The 25,798-nt window shown below is 42.4% G+C and overlaps 2 protein-coding genes and 1 long non-coding RNA gene across 8 annotated transcripts in view; 2 read left to right on the top strand and 1 right to left on the bottom strand.

The window, feature by feature from the left end:
• On the top strand, positions 1-19,041 carry ZCCHC8 (zinc finger CCHC-type containing 8). 2 transcript variants are annotated; one of them, XM_080986594.1, is made up of 14 exons: positions 1-454; positions 2,421-2,461; positions 3,601-3,675; positions 4,217-4,322; positions 5,232-5,309; positions 5,674-5,777; positions 6,281-6,346; positions 7,620-7,680; positions 8,056-8,198; positions 10,036-10,178; positions 15,334-15,458; positions 16,177-16,260; positions 17,275-17,389; positions 17,569-19,041. In XM_080986594.1, the coding sequence occupies exons 1-14, from the start codon at positions 269-271 to the stop codon at positions 18,384-18,386; spliced, it is 2,145 nt and encodes a 714-aa protein (XP_080842720.1). In that variant the 5' UTR covers positions 1-268; the 3' UTR covers positions 18,387-19,041. The 2 variants fall into 2 exon arrangements, with proteins under 2 accessions (XP_080842720.1, XP_080842721.1); XM_080986595.1 differs by having other exon boundaries at positions 8-454; positions 7,617-7,680.
• ZNRF3 (zinc and ring finger 3) overlaps positions 1-25,798 on the top strand; it is a 256,111-nt gene that overhangs the window by 192,754 nt on the left and 37,559 nt on the right. Inside the window, exon 9 of one of the 4 annotated variants that reach the window (XR_013980653.1) lies at positions 12,328-12,477. The exons of 2 other annotated variants lie outside the window; for them this stretch is intronic. The gene's annotated coding sequence lies outside the window, so the exon portion shown is untranslated. Of the gene's footprint in view, positions 1-12,319; positions 12,478-25,798 lie in introns of those variants that run through there. One more of the 4 variants, XR_013980654.1, reaches the window with a different exon arrangement.
• On the bottom strand, positions 16,916-25,798 carry LOC308466089. 2 transcript variants are annotated; one of them, XR_013980655.1, is made up of 5 exons: positions 25,782-25,798; positions 24,150-24,175; positions 20,339-20,511; positions 17,911-18,063; positions 16,916-17,413 (listed from the first exon to the last, which is right to left on the bottom strand). It is a non-coding gene; the product is annotated as an uncharacterized lncRNA (long non-coding RNA). The 2 variants fall into 2 exon arrangements; XR_013980656.1 differs by lacking the exons at positions 24,150-24,175; positions 25,782-25,798 and having other exon boundaries at positions 20,339-21,273.

Genomic DNA, 25,798 nt, shown 5'->3' with positions numbered 1-25,798 from the left:
CACCGCTGCCCCCAGCCGCTCTCCCAGTGTGAAGTTCGGGCCTGGGGGCTGCGGGTACCGTCCGGCCTCGCTGCATTGTGGGAGTTGTAGTCGCCTGCCCGAAGAGCTCTGGCGACTGAAGGCCTTGCGTGCAACTGCGGCCCTTTCCGAGGTGAGGCCGGGGCCTCTCGCCGCCTTTCCTCTCCGCCCGGCGGCAACTTCTTCCGCAGCGCCTGGCCGTGCGGCCGGCGGGCCACGCGCGGCCGGCGCCTTCCCTCCCCGACCTAAGATGGCGGCCGAGGTGGACTTCGGGGACCAGGAGCTCTTCCAGCAGCTGGAGGCCGGCGAGGCGGCGCCCATCCCGGCCGCGCAGCCGCTCCACGCCCGCTTCGAGGAGGCCGGGGCGGAGACGGAGGAGCTCCGCCGGCGGCTGAGGGAGTGCCAGGAGACCGTCAGGGAGCTGCAGGCCGAGAATATCCTGGCGGGGGAAGCAGGCCGGCCTGGGGGCGCCCCCCCCTCAGATCCCCGCCCAGAGGCGGCAGCCCTTCGAGGCCTTTGGCGGGGCCGAGGGGCCCCTCCGCCTCCCGGCCCTTGCGGGGCCGAGCGGAGCCTCCTTCAAAGGGGCGGGGGGGGCGCCGGCGCCCAGTGTGCTCTTGACATCTTGTTCTCTATCTTCGCCCTTGTAACCCCCCTCCCCACCCCATTTGTAATCTCGAACTTGCGGGGGTTTCAGTTGCGTGGCTTCGGCTGGAGTTGCAGAAAGTGTCAGGGACTACTAGCCTCTTGCAGCAGCGACACAGTCCGGCCCCTGGAGCACGAGAGCTTATTCCGCAAGTCTCTGTTTTCAGGGTTGGCCCGGCCCAAGACCTTTTGCTGCCTGAGCGGGGATGAGGTTTTTTTGCAAAAAGATACTTAAGTAAATGCTAAGGTACTTTGCATTAGCAAATGTTTGGCTGCCCTGTGTTGGGAGTTGTAGCCCAACAACATCTGGGCACCAGGCAGGCAAAGGCTGCTCTAAAGAGTGATCTAATTTAGTACATTTGTTTTACTTTTATTTCATAAGCTGCTTTGGCTGTGTGCAGTAAAGCTAACCAACTGAATATATTCTATAAGCAATGCTAAGAAGGTTGAAGCTGCCAGCCTTACCTAATAATGTATTTGTAGTTTGCATCCATTCACTGTTACTGGAGAAATTATTTCTGGCACCGAAAAAAGTTTCCACCCCACATCACTGTGCTTCAGGGAGACCAGGGACAATGAAACTCTCACCCTGTCCTGCTCCTGTTGGAGTGTATAAGACACAAGACTGGCAAAGCTATGTTGACACTTTGGACAGAAACTCCCACAGGCATTTCTTCTCCTTTATGGTAGTAAAAATGCAATAATAAATTGAATTTATTCAATTTGCTACCCCCTCGAGTTGACCAGAATTCCACTCTGCTGATCCTGTCTGTGTTGTGTTTGCTGCAACGTACTGCTATCCACTTGAGAAGTTGTATCTTGGAACTTTGCTGTGGTTTTTTAAATTTAATTTTATACTACTTCATCCCATACCACCCCACCTATTTTATCTTCACAACAACTTGTGGGATAAGATAGACTGCAAGAGAGAGTGGCCGCCCAAGATCACACAGGGGCCTTCATGGCTAAGTGTGACTTTGAATCTGGGTCCTCCCAGTCCTAGGCCAGTACTCTGAGCACTATGTCGTGCAGTCTGCCTCACTGACTTTTTAAATTCCTTCTATTCAAAGTGGTGTATGGTTCTTCCCTGTCCCCTTTTCTCCTCGGCTACAATCCTGTGAAGTACATGAGGTGCTGAATTATCCAAGTTCACCTAGCAAACATTGTAGCTGAGCATGGATTTGAACATCCAGCACTCTTATATTACACTGGCTTATCATCCCTCTGCAAATTGTTTTGTGGTCACACACACACAGAGGACACATGACAAAGCTGGGGTGGGGAGAACGGCACCTGTTGAATATATCACTTGTGCTGCTTTTTAAAGGGCACAGGATACCAGATTTCAAAGAAGAAGGGACTGTTCATAAGCATGAATTGTACCAGGGAGGAGTACAGTTCTTCCTTTAGCAGAACTGTGACATAAATGTCAGCAGCCCTAGACGGATGTGGCCTGAAGCGTTTGACAAGGTCAATTCTGCCATCTTCAGGCTTCCCTTGTGATGCCTTCCTTCCTTCATGTACATTGAGTACCATGAATGGGTTTCAGCAACTCTCTGATTCACAAGTGGGGAGGCTAACGTATTTTCCTTTAACTTTCATACCTACTTTTTATATGTCAAATAAGCTTACATCTGGAGCTCTGGTTCTAATTATTATTACTGATTGAGAGTGCAGAACAGGGGTAGTCATAAATTATTCCAGGGTCATTATTCTGAAATAGTAGCATGACTTGAAATTCCTTAACAAATAATTAACATCATGAACTCAGAAGAAAATTGAATATGCTGACTCGACCAAGGTATGTGTAAATTGCTTCATCATCTGTGATGTTTAGTACATTGTTTAAAAGTAGATAGGCTCCAAAGAGCCACTTTAGATATGTGTAAGGATTTGGGCATGCCCTGTGTGATTCCAACCCACCCACACAATGCCGGAGCATAAATTGCTTGTGGAACCCCGTTCAGTTTCCAAACTGGCTTGCCATGTTTTAGATGTATGATGTACCGTATTTTTTGCTCCATAAGACGCACCAGACCATAAGACGCACCTAGTTTTTGGATGAGGAAAACAAGGAAAAAAATATTCTGAATCTCGGTAGCCAGAACAACAAGAGGGATCGCTGCGCAGTGGAAGCAGCAATCCCTCTTGCTGTTCTGGCTTCTGGGATAGCTGCGCAGCCTACATTCGCTCCATAAGACACACACATATTTCCCCTTACTTTTTAGGAGGGAAAAAGTGAGTCTTATAGAGCAAAAAATACGGTAATTCATACTTTATGTTAGTACCTTTAAAAATGTTAGGTAATTTTTAGAACGTGGTTTGACCTGCTCCATTTATGGGGTGGGGCACAAAGCCTCCTTGAGCACGTTAAGCTAGCAGCATGGTTTTATGGATTAACTGGGTGTTTACTTCAGATGTAGCAGAAAATACCTGTCATTTGTTTGTACTGAGTGGTCACGAGGGAAGAGTGCTTACGCTTCTTCACTAATATTAAGCTGTAGAATCTAGTGCATGTAATCAAAAGAAAATAATTTTGGCTTAGTATGCACTATTCTTAACAAACTGCGATAAGGAGAAAAGTTTATTACTAAGAATGGGGGTGGGGGAGAGAAATAAATAAATATACATATTAAGGTAAAGGACCCCTGGATGGTTAAGTCCAGTCAAAGGCGACTATGGGGCTGCAGTGCTCATCTCGCTTTCAGGCCAAGGGAGCCGGCGTTTGTCCACAGACAGCGGGGATTTGAACAGCCAACCTTCCAATTGACAAGCCCAAGAGGTTCAGTGGTTTAGACCACAGTGTGACCCGCGTCCCTACATATATTAAAGTATCTTAATGTGGTCAGAATACTTCCAAACTATGTCAAAGAGGCATGTGGGCCTGTCTGAACTGCTACTACCTAATGTAATGGTAGCTTTATGCTTTCTTTTTTTTAGTGGACTTACCATTGACGACTCTAAACTTGATGGGCCTTTGTTACAAATTTTATTTATGAACAATACTGTTTCAAAGTAAGTATATATATTTTATATTGGTTAAGTTCAGAATGTTTGTATCATGGATGCCTTCTAGAGTATTGAGCTTTGATTGGTGGGTCAGAACCCACTAGTCTACTGTCCCCCAATATAAGGTGTGTCATGTCTGTAGCTGTGTACCCCAAATTTTTAGGTGTGTGTGTGTTCAAATGAGAACTGGAAACATTGGGTGGTTGGGTAAATAAGCCATATGTAGATTTTTTTAAAAAGTTAAATTAAAGTTCCCACATAGTAGGTTGTAGTCCCTAGTCTTAAAAACGTTGACCGCTATTGCTCTACAGATATTTAAAGAAAATGTATGCAACATGAAAGGAATTTTGAATTTCTGCAGTGCTACCAAAACACTGGATAGGACAAATGCCTGTACCTTTCCCCCCAAAGTTTGATCTACAAGCTCTTCCTTCTGCAGAATTGCAGAACAAAATCCTCAGCTTGAACAGTGTGTAAGAGCAGTCTGTGAGAGAGATGCTTTATAACAAAAAAAGACAGCATATCTATTTTGAAAATTCTTGTATAGGCAATATCATCAAGAAATAGAAGATTTTATATCTTGTTTAGTTCAAAAATATGAGGAGCAACAAAGTGCTGAATCTGACAAGACCTACTTCAATGTTAAGCCGCAGGTATTTATATATTAATGAAATGATCTAAACCTTTTCTTTTATTGGTATCCGTTGTTACTATTGTAGTAGACTAGCCCTAATAGCCTTTGTTATTGATGAAAAGTGTACCATGTTTCCTTAAAAACATAAGAAGAGAAGCACATAAGCTACATTTTCGAGAAATAACATGTTTCTATTCATATGACTGGTCTGTCAAAAATGTCCTGCTGCAATGTGCTAACTCTAGTCATATTCTTCAGTAGCACAGTGTATGATGCCACTGCTCCATGTGAAGATAGGCAATACTGAGTCAAACCATTGGTCCACCTAGCCCAGTATTGTCTATTGGGACTAACAGTAGCTTCCCAAGGCCTCAGGTAGGGGACTTCCCCAGCCCTGCTACCTGAGGTCCTTTTCGCTTGAGATGCCACTACATCCAAAGCAGCCACTGAGCTATGTCCATCCAGTGTGCACTCAGAGCACCTATGCATACATGGCCTTCCCTGTTCACTTTGTGGAAGAGGGCATTGCTATGCTTATAGGAGGTTAAGACTTCAGAGAAAGCAAAGAGAGTGGATTTTTAGCTGAAATTTGAAGGGATGGTGGGGAGGGGGGAAGAGTTTCTTGATGGAAGAAAGTTGGGATATAAATGCAGGAATTTTTTTAAGAATCCTGTAGGCTGGGGAACTTGTTGCCTTCCAGATGTTGCTCTACTCTGGAGTTGCCCATCATTCCTGACAATAGGCCATGCTTGCTGGGACAGATGGCATTGGAATCCCAACAGCCTCTAGAGGGCACCAGGTTCCCTATTCCTGATACAAGTGTTCTGGAAGTGAGTTCAGGCATATAGGAGAACACTCATAATTATATACTTTGTTGTTTGATAAATATAATCTTAGTTTCGCAAACTGTGATTTGTCTTTCTATTAGCCTTCTAGTTTTATGTTGGAAGAAGACCATAAAGTGACAATCTCAAATACATCAAAAAAAATCAAGGAGGCCTTTAGTGTAAGTTACTCCTTTGCTTTGTGGTGTATGTGCTTGAATCCTACATTTTAGATTTCTGAACCATAGCATTAGAAAAGGGTTGACAAGATGCTTAAAGAGCCATGCAATTCTCACTGTATTTAATTATTGTTAAGTTGTTGTAATTCTTGGAAGGCCAAAACTCATTAATTGGCTGGGCTTTTTTTAGTTATGGGTGTGTAAGTTGTAAGATCTTGTTTGTAAAACCTTAAAACAGGAGAACCTTTATTGTAATGTACTTAATTATATCAAAATATATATTTGTGAAATATTTAAGTACATTTTTAAAACGGAATGTTGTCTTTCAATCTGATAAAATGCTGACACTTTTTGACTCTTTCTACAGGTTGTAGGAAGTGTTCTCTATTTTACCAATTTTTGTCTTGATAAACTGGGGCAGCCTATATTAAATGAGAACCCTCAGCTGACAGATGGATGGGAAATACCCAAGTATCCTATTTAGTTTAATGTCCTCTTTTCCTGCTAACAATGCAACTTAATCCAATCAGTACTAAACCAGATTCAATCTACATATTTTGAGTCTATTAACTACGTAATTGTGGTGTCATACGTTACAGGGCATGCCCTTTTTGGTGAAACATTATTTCTGGTGATTGGATTTCCTGCTCTGCTTAAAGATGCTACTGTGCTTCCATGCTATATTTCTCAATAGTGGAGTCAGGCAGCTGACACTCTACACTGATCAGGCTAAACCCTACTATCAAAAGATAGCATGCTTTCAACAATGATGAAGCCATCCTTTCAAGCAAAATCTTGCCTTCATGGTATTGATTATGAGTCTCATCTTACCTTTCTTAAGCAAAAAACAAACAAACTTTGTAATAACAATTTATACCAAAACATTTCTGGGTCATAGCCATCATGCATACACAGATACGTAAATCTCAGTTGTTCTGTTTTATACAATGGCAATTCCTTATTGAACTCTTAAGATACCAGCAAGTTTTCACGCAGATTCTTTCTCTAGATGGACAGGAGATACAAGTAAAGCCTAAAAGGTTTGTATTTCTCTAAATCTATGAAGATTTCTAGTTAAAAAACTGAAATGTACTGTGGTTGATAAGTAATGGATATGACTTAGAATGAGAGCAAAGCGCAGATTAAATTGCTGACGTAAAGAGCACCCTTCATGATGTAACAGCTTGCCACTTTTAAAGCATTTTGTGATATTAAGTGTGAAGTGCAGCCTCTTATGACCAAAAGTATAGGGGGAGAGGGAGCTGGAATGTTCTGGGTGCTTTGAAGACCTTATTCAGGCACATCCAAAATAACTATAGCAGCCTTTGCCAACCTGGTGCCCTCCAGACATTTTGGACTACAGCTGTCATCAACCTCAGCCAGCACAGCCATGCTGGAGGACACCAGGTTAGCAAGAGCTACTCAGACCTCGCTGTCCATCTTCCTGCTCATAACTCTCGTAAAACTCCATTTTTTCCTTGAATTTGATAGAAGCACAGATAAAATCTGCTAGGAGACAGGCTTATTAACTTTCATTAAGAATTAACTAGATGAGTCCTCAAGTAGGGCATTAGAATAATAGATTGAGCCAACATTTCATGAACAATTAAAAATAAAAATTTACTCCTCAGCTTTATAATTGGAGAGGGCCATGTGCCTTGACATATCTTAAGATAGACTTTTAAGTAGTTATTTCCAAAATATTTTGAAAAGCAATGCACTGGTGCAAATGAAAGTTGAAAGTGGCCTTCTCCATAATGGCCAAAGCAAGAAAATAATTGTTTCATGCACTGACCCATTCAGTTTCCTCTCACACTTCCTGATTCTCACAAACCATGGTTTCCTTTCAAACCTGAATTGGAAGCCACACTTTAAAATGGGCTTCCGTGGTTCAGGCACACCGTTTTCACCTGCTTTGGATGTCATGGCAAATTGCGGTCTGGTCTGTGGGAGGGATTGCAAGAGAAAGAAGGAGCACAAAACCACGAAGTCCATAACAAGAAGTCAAACTATTATGTCTTGGATCAGAGCACTTTTTTTCTTTTTCTTTCTAACATCCAAATTTCCACTACATACTACTTTATTTATTTGTCAGACTGTTGTAGCATAGTCACAAAATGTTTAAAATGTTAAGATGACATTGCTGTTAGTATACTCCATCCTGCATTCTTCTGTGCTGTCACAACTGGGTTTGGTATATTAGGCATATGGGTGACATTTTAAAAAGGCTGTTGGAAATATGTAATGGACCCACATATTTGTTAAGTCAGTATTAAATATTAGTGTTATAAACTGTTTACTTTTATAAAGCAGGCCAAAATCTCACTGCTTCAATTGTGGCTCTGAAGACCACCAAATGAAAGATTGTCCACAGGTAAAACATTCCTTCTGATGTTCTGTCCTCAGAGCACATTGATAATCAGATATGGATTCATTTGAAAGGATTCAGTTGGGTTTTGATAAAGCTGCATAATCCATTTGAATATTGTTGATATGTTTTATATCTTAAGACACATATTTTGCTATGTATGTCCCTATTAAAATATTCTAGGGTTTTTAAAAAAACAAGTTTAAACAATTGTATTCAGCAACATATATCCTCTGTAAGGCCAAAACTTTTAAGTATCAAATAGTCCAACTCTGTATAGTACTAGGCAGACTGTTATTCCACAGGTGAATCAAGGGAATTTGTATGTGTAACTTGGTAGCTGGTATTGTCCTGATTTCCCCCCCTCTAACTACATTTTAGCCACGAAATGCTGCCCGTATAAGTGAAAAAAGGAAGCAGTTTATGGATGCTTGTGGGGAAGCAGGAAACCAAAACTTCCAACAGCGGTACCATGCAGAAGAAGTTGAAGAAAGGTTTGGAAGGTTCAAACCAGGAATAATTAGGTATTTTCTCTCTCTCACTGAATATAAACCAGCCTTTCCCAACCTGGTGCTCTTTGAAAGCTTTGGACTACAACTCATATCAGCACGGACCAGCATGGCTGTGCTGGCTGGTGCTGATGGAACTTGTAGTCCAAAATATCTGGAAGGCACAAAGTTGGAGAAAGCTGAAAACATGGGGGCAGGGACTGGATGGCTCAGAACTCCTGCCCTCAGGTACCTGATTTTTACTAAATCTAACTGAATATTGAAAATACCTTTAAAATGTTTTGCTCACTCTCATTTCAATATTTGCTACTAGCACCAAGATCTGCACCTGCAGTGGTTCCACCCAGGTCTGCACCTAAGACTTCAAGGCCCACTGCAGCGGCCTCATGTTCACATTGCACCCAAGACAAGTGGAGTGCAATTTTTTATGCTGAAAGAAAAAGCAAGGTGTGGACTACAAGTAAGGCAAGGTGCCTGCCCCACCTAAAACAGTTGAAGCTGCAGCAGGAGAAGACTTAGACACAATACTCCTAGAAGAATTTGCAGCATAGCATATTTCACTTAAAACCATGATTATGGAGACATGGAAGGAGCTGATAACCCCTTTGGAAAGAATGGTAGATGCAATAGTGGAGAAATTTGCTGGCACCACCGAAACCATCTCGGCAGCAATGGATCTGGTACACTTAGATGAAAAAAATTGAAGCGGCTCCTCCGAGAAAATAAGGATACAAAATCTAAGCTGGAGGAGGTGGAAAACAGAGTCCGAAAGCTTACTTTACATGTGAGAGTCATTAAAGAGGGGGCAGAAGGAGACAGTATTATGGACTTCATATTTCAGTGATTCAAAAGTGTGATACCCACCTTAGAGCTACTCAGTGCTTTTTTTCTGGGGGGAACGCAGGGGTACACATACCCCTAAACATTTTGTGAATTTAAGTTTGGCCTCATTGAGCGGCAGTATTTCAATACGAGTAGGAAAATGAGAGTACCCCCTAAACTTTTTTTTTTTAAGAAAAAAGCCCTGGAGCAACCTTTGGGGACAAGAGAGAGCTCACAGAGCACTATCAGTTACAGTGCTTCAGAATTTATCTCTGGAAACAGAGAATAAAAGAGAAATGTGTCCAGTAATGTTCAAGTTGCAAGAAGCAGGAATATGATATTACTGGGCTTTTCATTTCCATCTGGTAGTCACTACAGGAAATTCAACATTCTCAGCAGCAAATCTCAAAAGAACAAATCTACCGGCAGCATTAGTTCCTGAGATAGCTGAATATCTAGAACAACAAGATAGCAAAGATCTAGAAAAAGAACCCAGATGGAAGGTGTACATCGTATCTCAAATAGTGCGAAATAGGAGAATGGGCCAAAGGAGGAGCGGCAGTGTTCACCCATCAGAAAGATCTCTCCACTGTCAAACAACCAGAAAAAGAACCAAGAAAATAAAACTGCTTCAAGGATTGCAAACTGTTAAAAAAGAGTACTTGCTGTAATTTTGGAACCCTTAGCAATAAAGCTTCATCAAGACCTGACTGGTATGGGAGTCACATGGGGAAACCCAGCCAGATGGGCGGGGTATAAATAATAAGTTATTGTTTTTATACATTATTATAACAATTAATGGAAAAGAACATATTCATGAAAATCATGAAAATCAGTCACTTATACGTAACAACAGGCAAATATATTCAAGCTGGACACAACTCTGCAGCTTTCTTATATAATTCCAGTGTGACCTTAAGTTTTCCATCAGGATACAAATCTCTCTTGTTTGTTTTCTTAAAATGTAGCAGACAACTTCCCCAAATAGCCCCTTCATATTTCTAACAGGATGTCATTTGTCCTATTGCAGTGAGGAACTTCAGGATGCACTTGGTGTCACTGATAAGACTCTTCCTCCTTTCATCTATCGAATGCGGCAACTGGGCTATCCCCCAGGTTGGCTCAAGGAGGCAGAAATGGAAAAATCCGGACTAACACTCTATGATGGAAAAGGTAAGTTTAGTGGTGAGCGGCCCTCATTACCTTACTGCAAATGTGTTTTATTTTTTTGTAATAAGAGGATACCTGTCCATTATTTGGCTTTTGACTTTGAAAAGTGTTCCACCTTTCTGGTTTCTGACTATAAAGAAAATAGTTAAAATAGTGTTGTTTATTTTTACAGCCTGTTATATGAGATGTTTGCCTATTGATTCTTTCCAATAATAATTGAAATTCGGTAATACCATTAGATTATCTGGACCCAATTCAATTCAAGGCATTGAAACTACCTTGGCCGGCCTGGTTTCTTGGGAAAGGAACTGGGTAGTGCAACCTTGTTGATTCTTTTTGACTTCAATACTATTGACCACAGCATCCTTCTCAAACGACTTGTGGGTTGGAAATTGGGGGCACTGTTGTACAGTGATTCCATTCCTACCTTCAAGGTCGATTTTAGACAGCAGCAATGGGGGACTATTCTGAGCTCACTAGTGGGGTTCCCCGGGGGGGCAGTCAGTCTCTTGTCCCCTGTGCTTTTTAACATCCATATGAAGTCACTGGTAGATGTCACCAGGCCGTTTGGAGTGAAATGTCAAGTGTCCTGATGACACCCATCTCAATTTCCATGTTCCATCTGAATCAGGAGTGCCAGTTCAGGTGTTTGAGCATTGCCTGGAGGTAATGAAGGGCTGGGTGTGAACCAATAAATTGAAGCTGAATCCACACAGGAAAGTAATATCTGTTGTCAATTCTAAAGTTCAGCAGTAGGGAGATGCATGTACTCCCTTGGAAGAACCAGGTGTGTAGCTTGGTGGGTACTACGTTATCCTTCTATGTCATTTGAGACCTAGTGTTATGTTGTTCCTTGATAGGGATAACTTATCACAGTGATCCATGGTCACTTCCTAGTCCATGTCAGGCTACCCTTAAAGATCATTCGGAAGCTGCAGCTAGTGCAGAACACACTAGTGAAGCTGCTGGTGGATGTATACACATTCTGGCTGGCCTTGAAAGATCTGCACTGGTGGAGCCCAATTTAAGCTGTTGGAACGACACATAAGATTTTCAACAGTTGGTCAATACATACCTTTTTACCCAGTGCTTTGGTTGAGTAGATGTCTGTCCTCTTGTTTTGTGCTGTTGTTCTAATATAGTGGTGCCTCGCAAGACGAAATTAATTCGTTCCGCGAGTTTTTTCGTCTAGCGAATTTTTCGTCTTGCGAAGTACGAAATCCCATAGGAATGCATTGAAATTCAATTAATGCATTCCTATGGTCAAAAAAAGTCCAAACAAAGCCAGATTTGGTACAACAAGAGTTTATTAAGTGCTCTTTAAAGTCACACATACTGTAAAGAGCATTTCAAAAACTGAAGGAACAATAAATTAAGTTTCTAAACATGACAGGAAAAACATTTAAAAATCAACAAAGTGTACATTACATTTTCTAATACTCTGGGGGACCACTCGAAGAAGGTTCCTCTTCCACTCTTTGCTTCTTGCTGAAGAACCTGTCCATGGTCTGCTGCTTCATCCGCCTTTTCAGCACCTCCCTGAAAGGCGACATGACCGTCATATCAAAAGTGTTCGCAAGGTCACGTGCCACGTGCTTGTTAGGGTGGTTCCGCTCTGCAAAAGCCTGCACATCCTTCCACTTCATGCAAATGTCCCTCAGTTCTTTGGAGGACAGCCGTTCCTCAGTTGCTTCCTCCTCTTCCAGCGAGGCCTGCTCCTGCGCAGCCTCTGCCTGCAGTTCGACCAGCTCCTGGGTGGTCAGCTCGTGGTCGTGCTCCTCCACCAGCTCGCAGACGTCCTCCTCTGTGACCTCCAGGCCCATGGTCCTCCCCAAGGCAACAATGTCCTGCACCACTGTTGACTCTGGTGCATCAGAGTCACTTGGTGCCACACAGTCCGGCCACAGGCTGCGCCAAGTGCAATTCAGATTTCTCTGGCTGATCCCTTTCCAGGCCATGGTGATCATCTTCAAGCAGATGACGATGTCGAAGTGGTCCTTCCAGAATTCCCGCAGGGTGATGGTGGTGCAATCAGTCACCTCGAAGCATCGCCTGAAAAGCTCCTTGGTGTAGAGTTTTTTAAAATTGGCGATGACCTGCTGATCCATCGGCTGGAGCAGTGGCGTGGTGTTATAGAATCATAGAATCATAGAATCATAGAGTTGGAAGAGACCACAAGGGCCATCGAGTCCAACCCCCTGCCAAGCAGGAAACCCCATCAGAGCACTCCTGACATATGGTTGTCAAGCCTCTGCTTAAAGACCTCCAAAGAAGGAGACTCCACCACACTCCTTGGTAGCAAATTCCAGGCGGCAGGAACATGATGTTGATGAAGCTGAACTCCTCCAACAAGTCCTCCTCAAAGCCTTTAGGATGAGCAGGAGCATTGTCCATCAGAAGCAAAGCCTTCAGCGGCAGGTCGTTGTCCAGCAGGTACTGTTTGACAGCAGGGCCAAAAGCAAGATTGACCCAGTCCACAAACAGCACACGTATGACCCAAGCCTTACTGTTGGATCGCCACATGACACTCAGCTGCTCCTTGTCGACCTTGTGTTTCTTGAAGGCCCGTGGGTTCTCCCGAGTGGTACACCAGCAGGGGCTTGATCTTCAGGTCGCCGCTTGCGTTGGCACAGAAGAGCAGGGTCAGACGGTCCTTCATGGGCTTGTGGCCAGGCAACTTGGCCTCCTCCTGAGTGATGAAAGTCCTTTTGGGCATCCTCTTCCAAAACAGCCCGGTCTCGTCGCAGTTGAAGACCTGCTGTGGAACGTAGCCCTCCGTCTTCACAACCTCCAGGAACTCCAAGGCAAAGTCTTCAGCCGCAGGAACATCAGAACTGGCAGCCTCTCCATGCCTGACCATGCTGTGGATTCCAGATCTCGTCTTGAACCGGTCAAACCAGCCTCTGCTTGCCTTGAAGACATCTGAGGTTCCTGGCTGTTCCCGGATGAGGTCTGCGTGCAAGGCCTTGGCCTTCTCACAAATGACGGCCTCAGTCACTGTGTCCCCTGCACGCTGCTTCTCTTCTAACCAGATGAGCAGCAACTTCTCGACCTCCTCCAGAACAGCTGGGCGGTTCTTCACAATCCTGGTGACTCCCTTGGCTGCATCAGTCGCAAGGATCTTCTCCCTCATCTTCAGGATGGTGCCAATGGTCGATGGGTTCCTGCCGTACTCCCTGGCGAGGTCCGTCACACGCATTCCACCGTCGTGCTTCCGGATGATCTCCTTCTTCATCTCCAGCGTCACCTTCTTCTTCTTCCTCTCGCCGGCCTCTGCAGCAGCAGTCTTCTTGGGTCCCATGGCAACACAGCTCCTAGCTTCGTAAACTCAGAAAAAATAATAATAATCAGTGCTTCACACCCGAAAAATTCAAAAGCACCCAGCCACCCACCACACAGGAATTCAAACCCAGAACCAAGTCCTTGAATTCCAAACACCCAACCCAAAATCCAAAAAACCCAAAAAAAGTTTTAAAAGTTTAACTTACGAAATGGCTGCAAATCACCAAAGTCTTCAAAATCCTCAAATGGCTGCAAAAGAAGTTTTGGAAAAGCTTTAAAAATCACCAAAGTCTTCAAAAACCTCAACTGTTCCCCCAGCCACCCACCCACCACACAGAAATTGCAAACCCCTCCCCAACTGTTGCAAACCCCTCCCCAACTGCTCCCCCAGCCACCCACCACACAGAAATTCAAACTCAGAAATTTTTTTGGAAAAAAAACAACATGGCCCAATGGTCACAGAAAATCATAAAAATTCAAAAAAAACCACACAAGCTTCCAGATTCTTGCAAACCCCTCCCCAACTGTTCCCCCAGCCACCCACCACACAGAAATTCAAACTCAGAATTTTTTTTTGAAAAAACAACAACATGGCCCAATGGTCACAGAAAATCATAAAAATTAAAAAAAAACCACACAAGCTCCCAGATTCTTGCAAACCCCTCCTCAACTATTCCCCCAGCCACCCACCACACAGAAATTCAAACCCAGATTTTTTTTTAAAAAAAAACAGCAGAGTGGCCCAATGGTCACAAAAAATCATAAAAATTCAAAAACACCCACACAAGCTCCCAGATTCTTGCAAACCCCTCCCCAACACCAAGTCCTTGAATTCCAAACACCCCAACCCAAAATCCAAAAACCCCAAAAAAAGTTTTAAAAGTTTAACTTACCAAACGGCTGCAAAAGAAGTTTTGGAAAAGCTTAAAAAATCAGCAAAGTCCTCAAAAACCTCAGAAAAGGCTACCACACTGTGTGCAATGTGTTGCTCCTCGAAGTCAAGTCGCAACTGCACCTCTTCAAGCAATGCACCCTGGGTATTAACGGTTTTACGAAAAAGGAAACAAACTTGCAAGACGTTTTTGTCTTGCGAAGCAAGCCCATAGGGAAATTCGTCTTGCGAAGCAGCTCAAAAAACGGAAAACCCTTTCGTCTAGCGAGTTTTCCATCTTGCGAGGCATTCGTCTTGCGGGGCACCACTGTATTGGTTGCTTTTCTCATTTTATTTTCTGATTTTAATGTACATTGTATTTATTTGAAACCTGAAACACCCCTCCCCCTGGGATTGTTTGGGGTGGATTGTAAGTCCAAATACGACAATAAACAGTTATTATATGTGTGATAAGACGAGTGTGTGGCTTAGGGCACCCCCCCCCCCCCCCCCCGTTTTCAGAAAAAGTTCCATTGTTACTAAAATTCATTGGAACAATCTATGGATGCATTGATTGAGATTTCTGCATTGTGGGGAGTTGGACTTAATTGCTAGATTTGTAGCCAATGAAGTCCTACTCAGAGTAGACCTGTTGGAATGAGTGTGCCTAAGTCATGTTCATTAATTTTAATGGATCTTTTCCGAGTAGGACTAGCATTGACTACAACCTTAAATAAGTACCATAACCCAAGCTTGGGTGGTTTATCTTGGGGTTCTGGTGGAGTGGTGCTAAATTTTGCAGTTCTGAATATGTGGTGCATAAAAAATGACTGGTTATTTCTTTTGTGATTAATTATACAATGTTGTTTTGCTTCTTATCACAGAATCTGTGCATTCCAGCACCCTGTTGTCAAAGTGGTTAGACGCAACAAGCGCTCACCATTATATGTGCCAAGTCCTCTTTTGTCAATAGTATCAGTAACTATTTGTGGTGTTTTGTTACAGCATCTCCTGGTGGTGAAACAGAGGCAGAAGAATATTATCAACAGAATTGGCGTGTCACTTATGATGTCTCTAAGTTGATAAACTATCCAGGTTTTAATATGTCCACTCCGAATGGAGTAACAGATGTAAGTGACTAGTTTTACACTTTCATCACCTCCTTCCTCCAAAGAGTGACATACGAATTTCTTTTACACGTTATCTGTATCTGACAGTCCTTTCAAAATTTATTTGGAGGGACTCCCTGCTTCCACATGAACTGCCCTGGCCTGTATCTGAAGAAGTGTGCATGCACACAAAAGCTCATACCAATAACAAACTTAGTTGGTCTATAAGGTGCTACTGGAAGGAATTTTTTTAAAAAATTGTTTTGACTACGGCAGACCAACACAGCTAACTGCCCTGGCCTTGAGATGGTCCTCAAAGGCCCTCTCCTCTGGCCCACCATTAATGCAGATCTGGTTGGTGGGTACCATGGACCGGGCCTTTTTGACAGTGGTTCCTCAACTTTGGAACTCCCTTCCTGAGGAGGGGTTTCCTCTTTGGTTTCTTTTATGTAGACCTTTCATGTGCGTTTTAGTCTGTTCTACTTTTTAATGCTAGCTTGGATTTCAGCTCCCAATGTTTTTATATTCTAAGCTGTGTTGTCTTGTTTTTAATTTGTATTGATATATTATGTCCTCACCTGTTGTAAATTCTGTGTTTGGAATACACATTTATTAAATATTTTTCTTACAGTTCATTCTTTGCTTTCTTCCTCTTTTTGCTAAACACATATATGCAAGCAAGTTTTCTAGTCCTGCACGTTGATCAGCACCTTCTTTTACTGTATTTATATTCCTGCAGGAATGGAGGATGTTTGGTTCCGTACCCCTTCAGCCCAGTCAGCAGAAGGATATCTTTGCCCACTATCTTTCTACCTATCATTCGGTGACTATATTTAAATGTGCTTGTGAAAGCTGTGTGTATTGATGTTTCCAGTTAACAATCATATTTCTAGTTCTGCATAGAATTCTCTAATTTATGATAGTAAAAAGCATACATGTATAGGTGTACATTTCTGTAGATTGTTGCCATGTTTGATACTTGTCTTCTGGTGTCTTTATGTCATATTTTGTTCATTAGTTTAAATTAGTTACTTTTCCATTAGCCTGTCTCTAGGAACCCTTTCAGGGTTGAAGAGTGCAATAGGAGTTATTGAAATCTGTTAACATAAATCACATTAGAGCTAGGGTCCCTGATGGGAACATATTTTCAAGGTATGGCAGTTGGTTGCTTTGAACTCTTTCGAACCATTTTAACCACCTATGATAATGTGAATAAAGAGTGTGCAGTTCTATAACCAGAAATATTAGTGGGCAGATTTAAATTTAGGGTTGTATCCAGTGTAGTGGAATCCAGTGTAGCATAAGTTAGAGGAATACTTGTTCTGCTGATGTAATGTTTTGCACCACCAAAATGTTGTGCAAGAGAATGCTCAGCAGGTTGCTGATGTGCTGCACAATAGATTCCTTGGTTATGCTGCATTAAAACTTGCCCATCTGCTAGTGCAAGAGCTTTATGCTAGCAGACAGAGAATGCTGGAGGCAGTTCTTAGTATTTATTTTGCAAAATAGCAATACATACATACATACATTTTAAAACAAACCTAAATCCAAGCAGTGTACAGAATATAAATTTCCAAGTGCTTTCCAGTTCTTTTGGTACCTTTAGAATCATTGGCCAGACTTCTGGAAGTCAGAAGCAGTAAGGAAAAGGGATGGAAATTGCCTTTGTTTAAATGCTTAAAAAAATAAACATTGAAAGCTCAGAGAAAGTGACCCTGTGAGGCCTTCTTCTCCATAGCTGTGGCCCACAGAGCACATGAGCACCTTCCATGAATGTATCTTCATAATCATGTTGAATACTCTTAATCTCTCTTGTTCCTTTGTGATGCTTCTTTAGTCAAGCCCGAAGTCCAGCAATAAAAGATCTTCATCTCACCAGAACGCTCATCATCCAAAAAGACAGAAAGGAAACAGTGCTGAAGTATCATCAGCTGACATGGAGATGGATTCTGGTAAGCCTTTCAATACTAATAAACCTGTGCAATAAATATAGTTCATAAAATGGCTTTAAAACTTCCTTCTTCCCATCCCGATTAAAAATTATGATCCACCATACCTGTATACCAGCTTCCATTGAAAACAAGATAGGGATAGGGATGCTTACTAACAGTTGCTCTTTTTCTGATTTCAGACTTTGAAGCTCCACACAGTTCTCCTGGCTATGATAGCTTCCAGTTCCAACCTCCACTGCCTCCAGGGTCACCACTGAACGCCACTCCTCCCCCATTGCCACGTGGGACCCCTCCATGTACTCCCCCCAACATTACCCCTCCCCGGCTTCCTCCATGTATTCCCCTACCAGCTACCCGTGATACTCCACCTTTGACTCCTTCCAGTGATTCTGCTCCACTGAGAGCAGAGGGCTCTGCTATGGATGAAGACACTTTGACTCTGGAAGAGCTTGAGGAGCAGCAGCGCCTCATTTGGGCAGCCCTGGAGCAAGCAGATAGTGCAAACAGTGACTCTGACATACCTGGAGAGAATCCTTTAACAGGAAACTCTGTAGCCTCATCACCGTCTCGAATTGAGTCAGACATTTTCCCAGAAGAAATAACATGCAAAAAGCTGGATGTATTGGAACTTGGGACTTCAGACAACAGTGAACAGGTACTCAAAGCAGAAGAGTCTGAAAAGAAACAGATTTCAGGTGATGAACTGATTGATTTGACAGACAATGAAGAACCGAATCCCATGGATTCTGAAGGCAGTGTTGAGAACTGCCCCTCAACCTCAGTGTCCAGGGTAAGCCACAGTGACTCTCCTGTGGTCATCAGTGCGGAGGTGTCCAAAAATGCCAGCCCTGTCCCTGACATGAGCAAGTTCGCTGCTGGGATAACACCTTTTGAATTTGACAATATGGCTGAATCTACTGGGATTTACCTCCGAATAAGAAGTGTGCTAAAGAACTCTCCTAGGAACCAGCAGAAAAGCAAGAAGGCTTCCTCCTAGGTGTCCTATTACTACTGCAGCACGGTTGCACCCAAAAGAAACCGACTGGCCAATTAACTTTGGATACTACTCTGTACTTACTTTATAAATAATGACCAAGTAAGAACAGACACATTGAAAGCTCCTGCTTTGTTCCTCCTATAATTATGTTACTTGTTTTAAAAAGTGCAGTGTACAGAGCTTCCATTTTGACTTCAGGGTCTGTTGCTTCCTAAAACCAATGTTTCTGCTAATACAAGAAAGTGCTACCAAGTGAGTTAACTTTTCTGAAAATGTTTCCTGAATATGAGTTAATCTTTCTGACCCTGTTTGACTTGTGAAGTTAGAGCAGCGGCAATTGGAGGATTTTGTCTGTGCTTTCTGCATCACTGTAAACCAGTTTATTTTCAGTAGTTTTTGAAAGGTTCTCAACCTTTTAAATGGTTTCCCCTTCATTTAAAATAGAAAAATTGTAGCAATGAAATGGGAATAATCAGGGGTTGTTTCACAATTATTCCTGCCCTTTTTGAAGAGTTTTATAAGTAATTTATGTGGGTCAGATTTTTTTAGTACTACCTTCTTTCTTCTTTCTTTTTAGTAATGCCCCATATTTGAACTTGCTGTACATACATATTGATGCTTCTGTACAGAGGTTTAATAAACAATTTTTTCATAACTTTTTTGTATGTAAACGTTTAGGTAGACCAGAAAAACCTACCGCTGGAAAACTGAATATGAAAATCCTGTTGTGGTTGAATCTTATACTCCCTTTTTCTGCCTTTAAATAAATATTAAAGCAGAAGTGGGGAACCTTAGGCCTGGGGGGTCAGTTGTGCCTTCCCAGGCCTCGGCCATTGGGACTCTACTCAAGCCACGCAGCCCTCCCTGTGCCACACTTCTCACCAGCCCTCCTGCACTCCCTCCTCAGGTGCTTTTGCATGTTCTTGAATGGTAAAAATCAGCAGCCTCTTGCTTGCCTGGATGCAGAGCTGTGTGGTGTAGCCTACTGTACAAATGTAAAAATCACACCGTTTCTCACCTCCTTTGGCCCTGCCCCCCACAAGCAGCCCCCAGGTGGTTGCTCATGAGGAAAGGAGGCCCTCAGCTGGAAAATAAGTTGAATGCCCTTCTCTAAAGTTGCATGCATACATAGCTAGCTGTTTTCAAATATGGACATGCTGTGCCATGTCAAATTAGTTTTTTACTTCACTTGCTTCAAGGGTTCTCCAATTATGTGTATGGCCATTCTCAATGGCATGTGTGAGGCCTCCACCACAACCATGGATTAGGCAAGACGTGGCCTAGAATCCGTGGAAGTGCTGTATTCTTCCTAGTCTACCCCCTCCCTTTGCCCGCCTCGCTGAGTAGAGATTCTTTCTTCAGCTAACATGGTTTTCCTTCATCTATTTTCTTACTCTTTATTTCAGCCTTTATAGGAAATTGTTCTCCATTCCTTTTGCCCTAAGCCCACTCATCCCTCTGAGAGGGCGAATACAGTCGTGGGAAAAAGAAAGTACACCTTCTTTGAATTCTGAGGTTTTAGATAGGACATAATAACCACCATCTGTTCCTTAGTAGGTCTTCTACCAGGGCTCCAGCTGCTTCTCTCACCTTTTCCACTAACATCTCCTTGCTGGAAATCCAGTGATGGCTACAAAGGCTGCTCCATCTCCTTTCTCCAGGCACTATAAAATTGACATATGCCTCAGCTGAGGCAGCATTTGAAGGAAGGCTTCTCCAGAGAAGGGCCCAATAGATACATTTTACATTTCTATAGCATCTTTTCCTGCAAGGAGCTCAAGGTGGTATACATGGTTCTCCACTCATTTAATCACCACAACAACCCTGTGGGGTAAATTAGGCTGAGAGGCAGAGACTGGCCCGTCTGTGCTTCATGGCTGAGTGCAGCTATGACCCCTGGTCTCTCGGATCCTCATCTGACACTGACCACTATCCTCTAACGATCCACGTACCATGAATGCTCCTCCTTGGATGAGAGTAGGACGACTCCAGGCCCATCCTGCGCGTGTCTTGGGTTTGTGCCATACCTTCCAGTGGTTTTTTTTCAGGGTGGCAGGTAGCTCCTTCCATTTGCCTCAGTGTCTTGCATTTGGCACTTCTGTTTCTTCGGCATTCATCAGGGGCTCTGAACAGGGAATTGAAGATGTACTGATTAAGTATTATTAATAAGAAAGTACATAGTTTTTAATTGTATCCATGTTTAATTGTTTTTCAGATATTGTTTTTCTTTTGTATGTTTTTAGTGGTTCTTGTTTCTATCTGTAAGTTGCTTTCATTCCTGTCAGGGGAAAATGGCAGCGGGGTATAAATAAATATATTCTTAATATCATGCATTCTAGGTTACATGACCGACCTATCACTGAAAATAAAATAAAAAGCAAACTCTGAGAAGTGCTTGCATCTGAAGGGTTAATTGGCTACATTACAGGAGATTTTAAATGGGTGGAGCAGTTCTAACTTTGTTTGAACTTGCCCATGCTATCATTGGTTTGTATGAACTGTGGCCTACTTTTGATTGGCAGCCGCTTTCTTTGGTCTCCAGTGCAAGCCTTTCCCATAGAATGCTCTAAACTGGAGATGCCAGGGATTAAATTGAGGAATTGGGGGCGTTCACTCTTTGATGGAGTTGCTCAGCTAGCAAACACAATGCTAGGAAAGAGGCCTGAGAACCATGTCGCGTATATGTGTGAGTGTGTTCCTGCAGATCTTTTGAACTATGTTTCTCATCATCCCTGGAGAAAGTTTTCTGCATGCAAGACATACGCTCCACCATTGAGTTACTACCATTCTGTGCCAATCTTCATCTCATGTCTGAACCTACAAAGTGCAGGAATTAAAATGCTGGCCTACTTTGTAACATAGCAGTTGCTGCAAAGGTTACAGTGGTGCCTCGCAAGACGAAATTAATTCGTTCCGCGAGTTTTTTCGTCTTGCGGTTTTTTTAGTCTTGCGAAGCACGGTGTCGGAAAAGCTTTGGAAAAGCTTCAAAAATCACCAAAGTCCTCAAAAACCTCAAAAAAGGCTACCACACCGCGTGCTATGAGTTGTTCCTCGAAGTCAAGTCGCAACTGTATTAACGGTTTTAAGAAAAAGGAAACAAACTTGCAAGACGTTTCTGTCTTGCGAAGCAAGCCCATAGGGAAAATCGTCTTGCGAAGCAACTCAAAAAACCAAAAACCCTTTCGTTTTGCAAGTTTTCCGTCTTGCGAGGCATTCGTCTTGCGAGGTACCACTGTATTTGAAAATATAAAAAAAATTATTTGAGTGCTTGAGTAATTAGCATCCCTATAGTTTCATTATTGCTCCAAGGCAACTTAAATTTAGATATTAGGGAAATTAATTTCTATCTGTTGTCAGGTATGTGTATGTTTATTTTTAACATTCTGTCCAGAACTCTTAAATAGTAAATTACCAAAGCTAGACTTTGTTACTCTTTCTGTGCACATATATAATAGTACTGCTATTTTTTTCTGGTTTCATTCCTCCTGTCCTTTCTTGCTTTTTAAAATATTTGTTCAGTTTCACATCTTTTACAGTTCTCTATTACATAATGAACCCTTGTCTATTGCAGTGAGAGACCTTCATGGCTGACTTTATTAACAAGTGTGTATTTTCTCCCTTAGGCTGTGGGTGTGTTCTATGACAATCTAGGCCAGGTAATTAAAGTGAGTGAGTAATAATGCTTGATCTAAGTAAAAGTGATGTGAGCCTTGAAGCTTTCCCACACAACTTTTCTAATGCCATTCATACCTGGCTGATAGCTCTCCTACCACATAAACTTGATGGTGATTTATGCAGACCTGTTGGACTACTTTAAATGATTTGAGCTGTGAATGGCAAAGGTTCCAACCCAGCTAAAGTAGTGACTTAAGTCCATTTGAAAGAAAGGGGGCTTAAGTTACGGTCCATCCACACTTTTGTCATGTGCTTTCTACTATTTTGTATTGGATCTATTATCACAGGTCTGAGAACTGTGGTTTTTTCCTCCACCGCTTTCCCCAGGAAAACCTGGTTTACCGCTGAATTGCATCTTAAGAAATCCGTGAGAAACAGCAGAAAAATAAAAATCAAGGAACACTACTATTAAAAGAGGCAGCATAACACATGATGGGAATGGGAGGGCGCCAGGTTGCCAAAGGCTGGGCTTTGTGTTTTTTCAGGAAAAAAAGATGTCTACAATGGGGATTAACTGGTTTATAAATTTATGTGTGGTGTGGAGAAAGCCAATAGACATTCCTCTATCCCAAAGAACTAGAACTTGGGATCACCCAGGGGAATGAATGGTTTGGAACAGACGAAAGAAAATAGTTACTCATACTACAAAATTAATGGATTGAGTTGCCCCATGGAGTGGTAATGGCCATTAACTAAGGTGGCTGGATGTGGAGAAAGAAACAACTATATAGAACCTCTTGAAGGGGCAGACTTTGGACTCTCAGGCACTGGTTAGCCACAGCAGACATGGCCTTTTCCTTTCCTGCCCTTGATGCCTTCTGATTAGCATTTCTTGGGGAAACAGGATGCAGTACTGTTGTTGCTGTTGTTTAGTCGCGTCCGACTCTTCGTGACCCCATGGACCAGAGCACTTTATTTAGTCTAATCCAGCTGGGCTCCTTTTATGTGTTCTTGAAACTTCCATTTTCAGTAGGCTTGCTCCCAAGTCAAAGGGTGTGCAGGATTGTAACGCAAATAGCTTGCAACAGGTGTGCGTGTTGCTGATCTATATTTTATTCTTCTAAGTCCATTGCATGTGTTTATTCACCCTTTCAAAGCCTCCAAGTTTCCCTTTCAGCTTCTTCAGGGATGAAGGCATTCTGTCTCATTGCCAGGAGCATAAGAATGCAGCCTGTGCTGTGCACTGTGGAACAAAGAGCTTTGCTGTCCAGGCCTGTCAGTGTGGCAGCACTTGCCTGTACCATATTGACTCCAGGAGTGAAAAGAACATCTGCTGAGGGTTGCATAATATCATTCACTCCCACTTTTGCTGAAGCGCTTACACAGTGGAGATGTAACCAATATTTAACAACGCACATTAGAAAGCGCTCCCCGCATCTTTTAGAAGAAGGAATTGCCATGTTGTTCGATCAATTTATTGGCATTGCCAACTTACTGCTTCTTTGCCGTGCACAAGGTCATAATGTGCTTTTGAATGCAATCAGTGTTCTGGCTCCCTTTTTACCAAAAGGTAATGGTGGGTGCGTGCGTGCGCGCGCACGCGCGCACACACACACACACACACACACACACACACACACATATCAAGAGCAAATGCTTTGAAGCAAAACTGCTCAAATTTATTTTGGAAGTGCTTATCCTGTTTTCCTCTTAGAGGCACAAAGACCCATACAATAAATAATGCAGTTCCTGGTGTACTTTGAAACTCCTCTCGTCTTTCTGCTGTTGCTCTGATCCAGTGTTTATTTTCCCCATGGCTCTGCTGCCAGCTTAATTTGTTTTAGTTTGAGCACCTCTGGAGATTCAGAGTCCAGCTTTGCAAGCATCATCTGGCTCGTGAGGGGTTGTTTTCTTGCAAATGACTAACAGAATATTTGTTAACTACTAAAAACATTTATGGGTCCATAACTTTTGTGGGCTTCTTTGGAAGGTTGCCCTGAACCAAGTAATTTCCTTAACTTCATGCTATTCTTCCATATTTAGTAATGTCAGACAATTAAATGTGTTACATTTTTCTTAGTCCTCTGTACACACTAAATAAGCATATTTAATTGTTGCACAGCTATCTATAGAGAAGTGGCTACTTACTGCTTCGTCATGAAGATGGTGACTACCTGGAAGAAGAAACAAATACATTTTGTCTCAAGAAAAAAATATCTACAATTGTTGCTGATACAAACAGGTAAAATTGATAAACACAGAGAGTATGCTGGTGCCCCTCTGAAACTGTTTTAAAATGGACCAGCAATAATGATATTATTCTGTGGAGTTGAACATTTTGAGAGTGTTACAAGAGAGAGAAAATGAAGATTTAAGCAGCAGTGGCCATCTTCATCCATATATGTACTTGCTTGAATATTAGTCTCCCATAATTATTTTATTTTGTCCAAAAAGTACATAATCACCCCCCAAAAAACCAGACAGGAATAAACCTATCCTGATGCCCCTTTTGTTTGTGTATTGAAGAATTGCACTCTGTAAACTCTTGTCGCTTATGCTACAGTTATACAATATCTGTAGGCAAAAAGAGGAACAAAAGGTGGCAGAAGGTAGTTGCATTGCTATGGGGCTTGCGGGGGGGGGTGCTTCTCAGTCTTCAGATTCTGCTTGGCCAATTGCAGGGGGAAAGAGCAGGGGTTGGTGATGTATATATCTGCTCAAAGAGCGCAAGACACAGGAATTTCATGGCCATGTGGCCACTGAGGATAAAGAGACTGCTCCCATTTTATCTGTAGCTGTGGGTTTTCCATTGTTGTAAGTGACAAAGAGCTGCCTCCCTCTGAAACTGTTTATTACATATCTTCTGCATTTTCACCATCACTACTATTTTTAAAAAAATAAAAAGCATACTGTATTGATCCTACTCATTGTCACTGATGTAGATGAATAAAAGTAAAGCATCCCAATAAGGTGTTTTTCTTAATCAGCCCAGAACCATATATAGAAGGACAAGGGTTAATTTAAAAAACCCTTACTCATGGTGTCTTCATGTGGCATGAATTTCCACGCTAACTTGAATTCTAGTGCTATAGTTCAATATGGCACACCGTAGCTCATGTCCCTAAAGACCAGTTAAATAATCAATTTTGCCATTTTCTTTGACAATATTGCAAATGTTTTCCAATAGCACTTGGTGTGTTTTAAGGTGGGAATTCTGGCTGATGAATCCTGCTGCCAATTTCTCCCTGAAGAACAAAGTCATTGCTTTTATTTAAAAAACCAGCACCTACTATTCTGCTGTCTTACACATAAATCAGTGGATTTTTGCAAAGAAATGTGCCCACCCTGCTATCTTCTGCTGTCTGCTACTTTGCTCCAGCTGAAATTCAGCTGAAATAAGCCCTATAGAATTCAGTAGGACTGACTGCAGGGTAAGTATGTGTCAGATTCCACTTGTTAGCCAGCCGGTGAAAATACTCCATTCAAATCAATAGGATGTACATATGGCTTGCTGATTCGTTGTGAGAAAAGCAGGAATGGATGCTTTACAAAAAGAGGTTGTAGGGGAAACAGAAGCCTCACTGAAATCAATAGGATGTGGCTAGGGTTGGTTGTTTCCCTATGAAGGAAAGTGAAAATGAAGGAATTTTTAAAGGGGAAGAGAGAAAGGGTGGGGAAGAAGTTATATTGATATAGCTAATTAATTTATGTTTAGGATTGGGTGGGCCTATGAGGAAACAAAGTGGAAAAAAGAAGGGGATTTTTAAAAAATAGAACTACTGAAAGAGGATGTAAGC

Source organism: Podarcis pityusensis (assembly GCF_964106645.2).
Source record: "Podarcis pityusensis genome assembly, chromosome: 16".
NCBI lineage: Eukaryota > Metazoa > Chordata > Lepidosauria > Squamata > Lacertidae > Podarcis > Podarcis pityusensis.
Note: the sequence above shows the minus strand (reverse complement) of the source record. Positions and strands in the feature narration are given on the sequence as shown.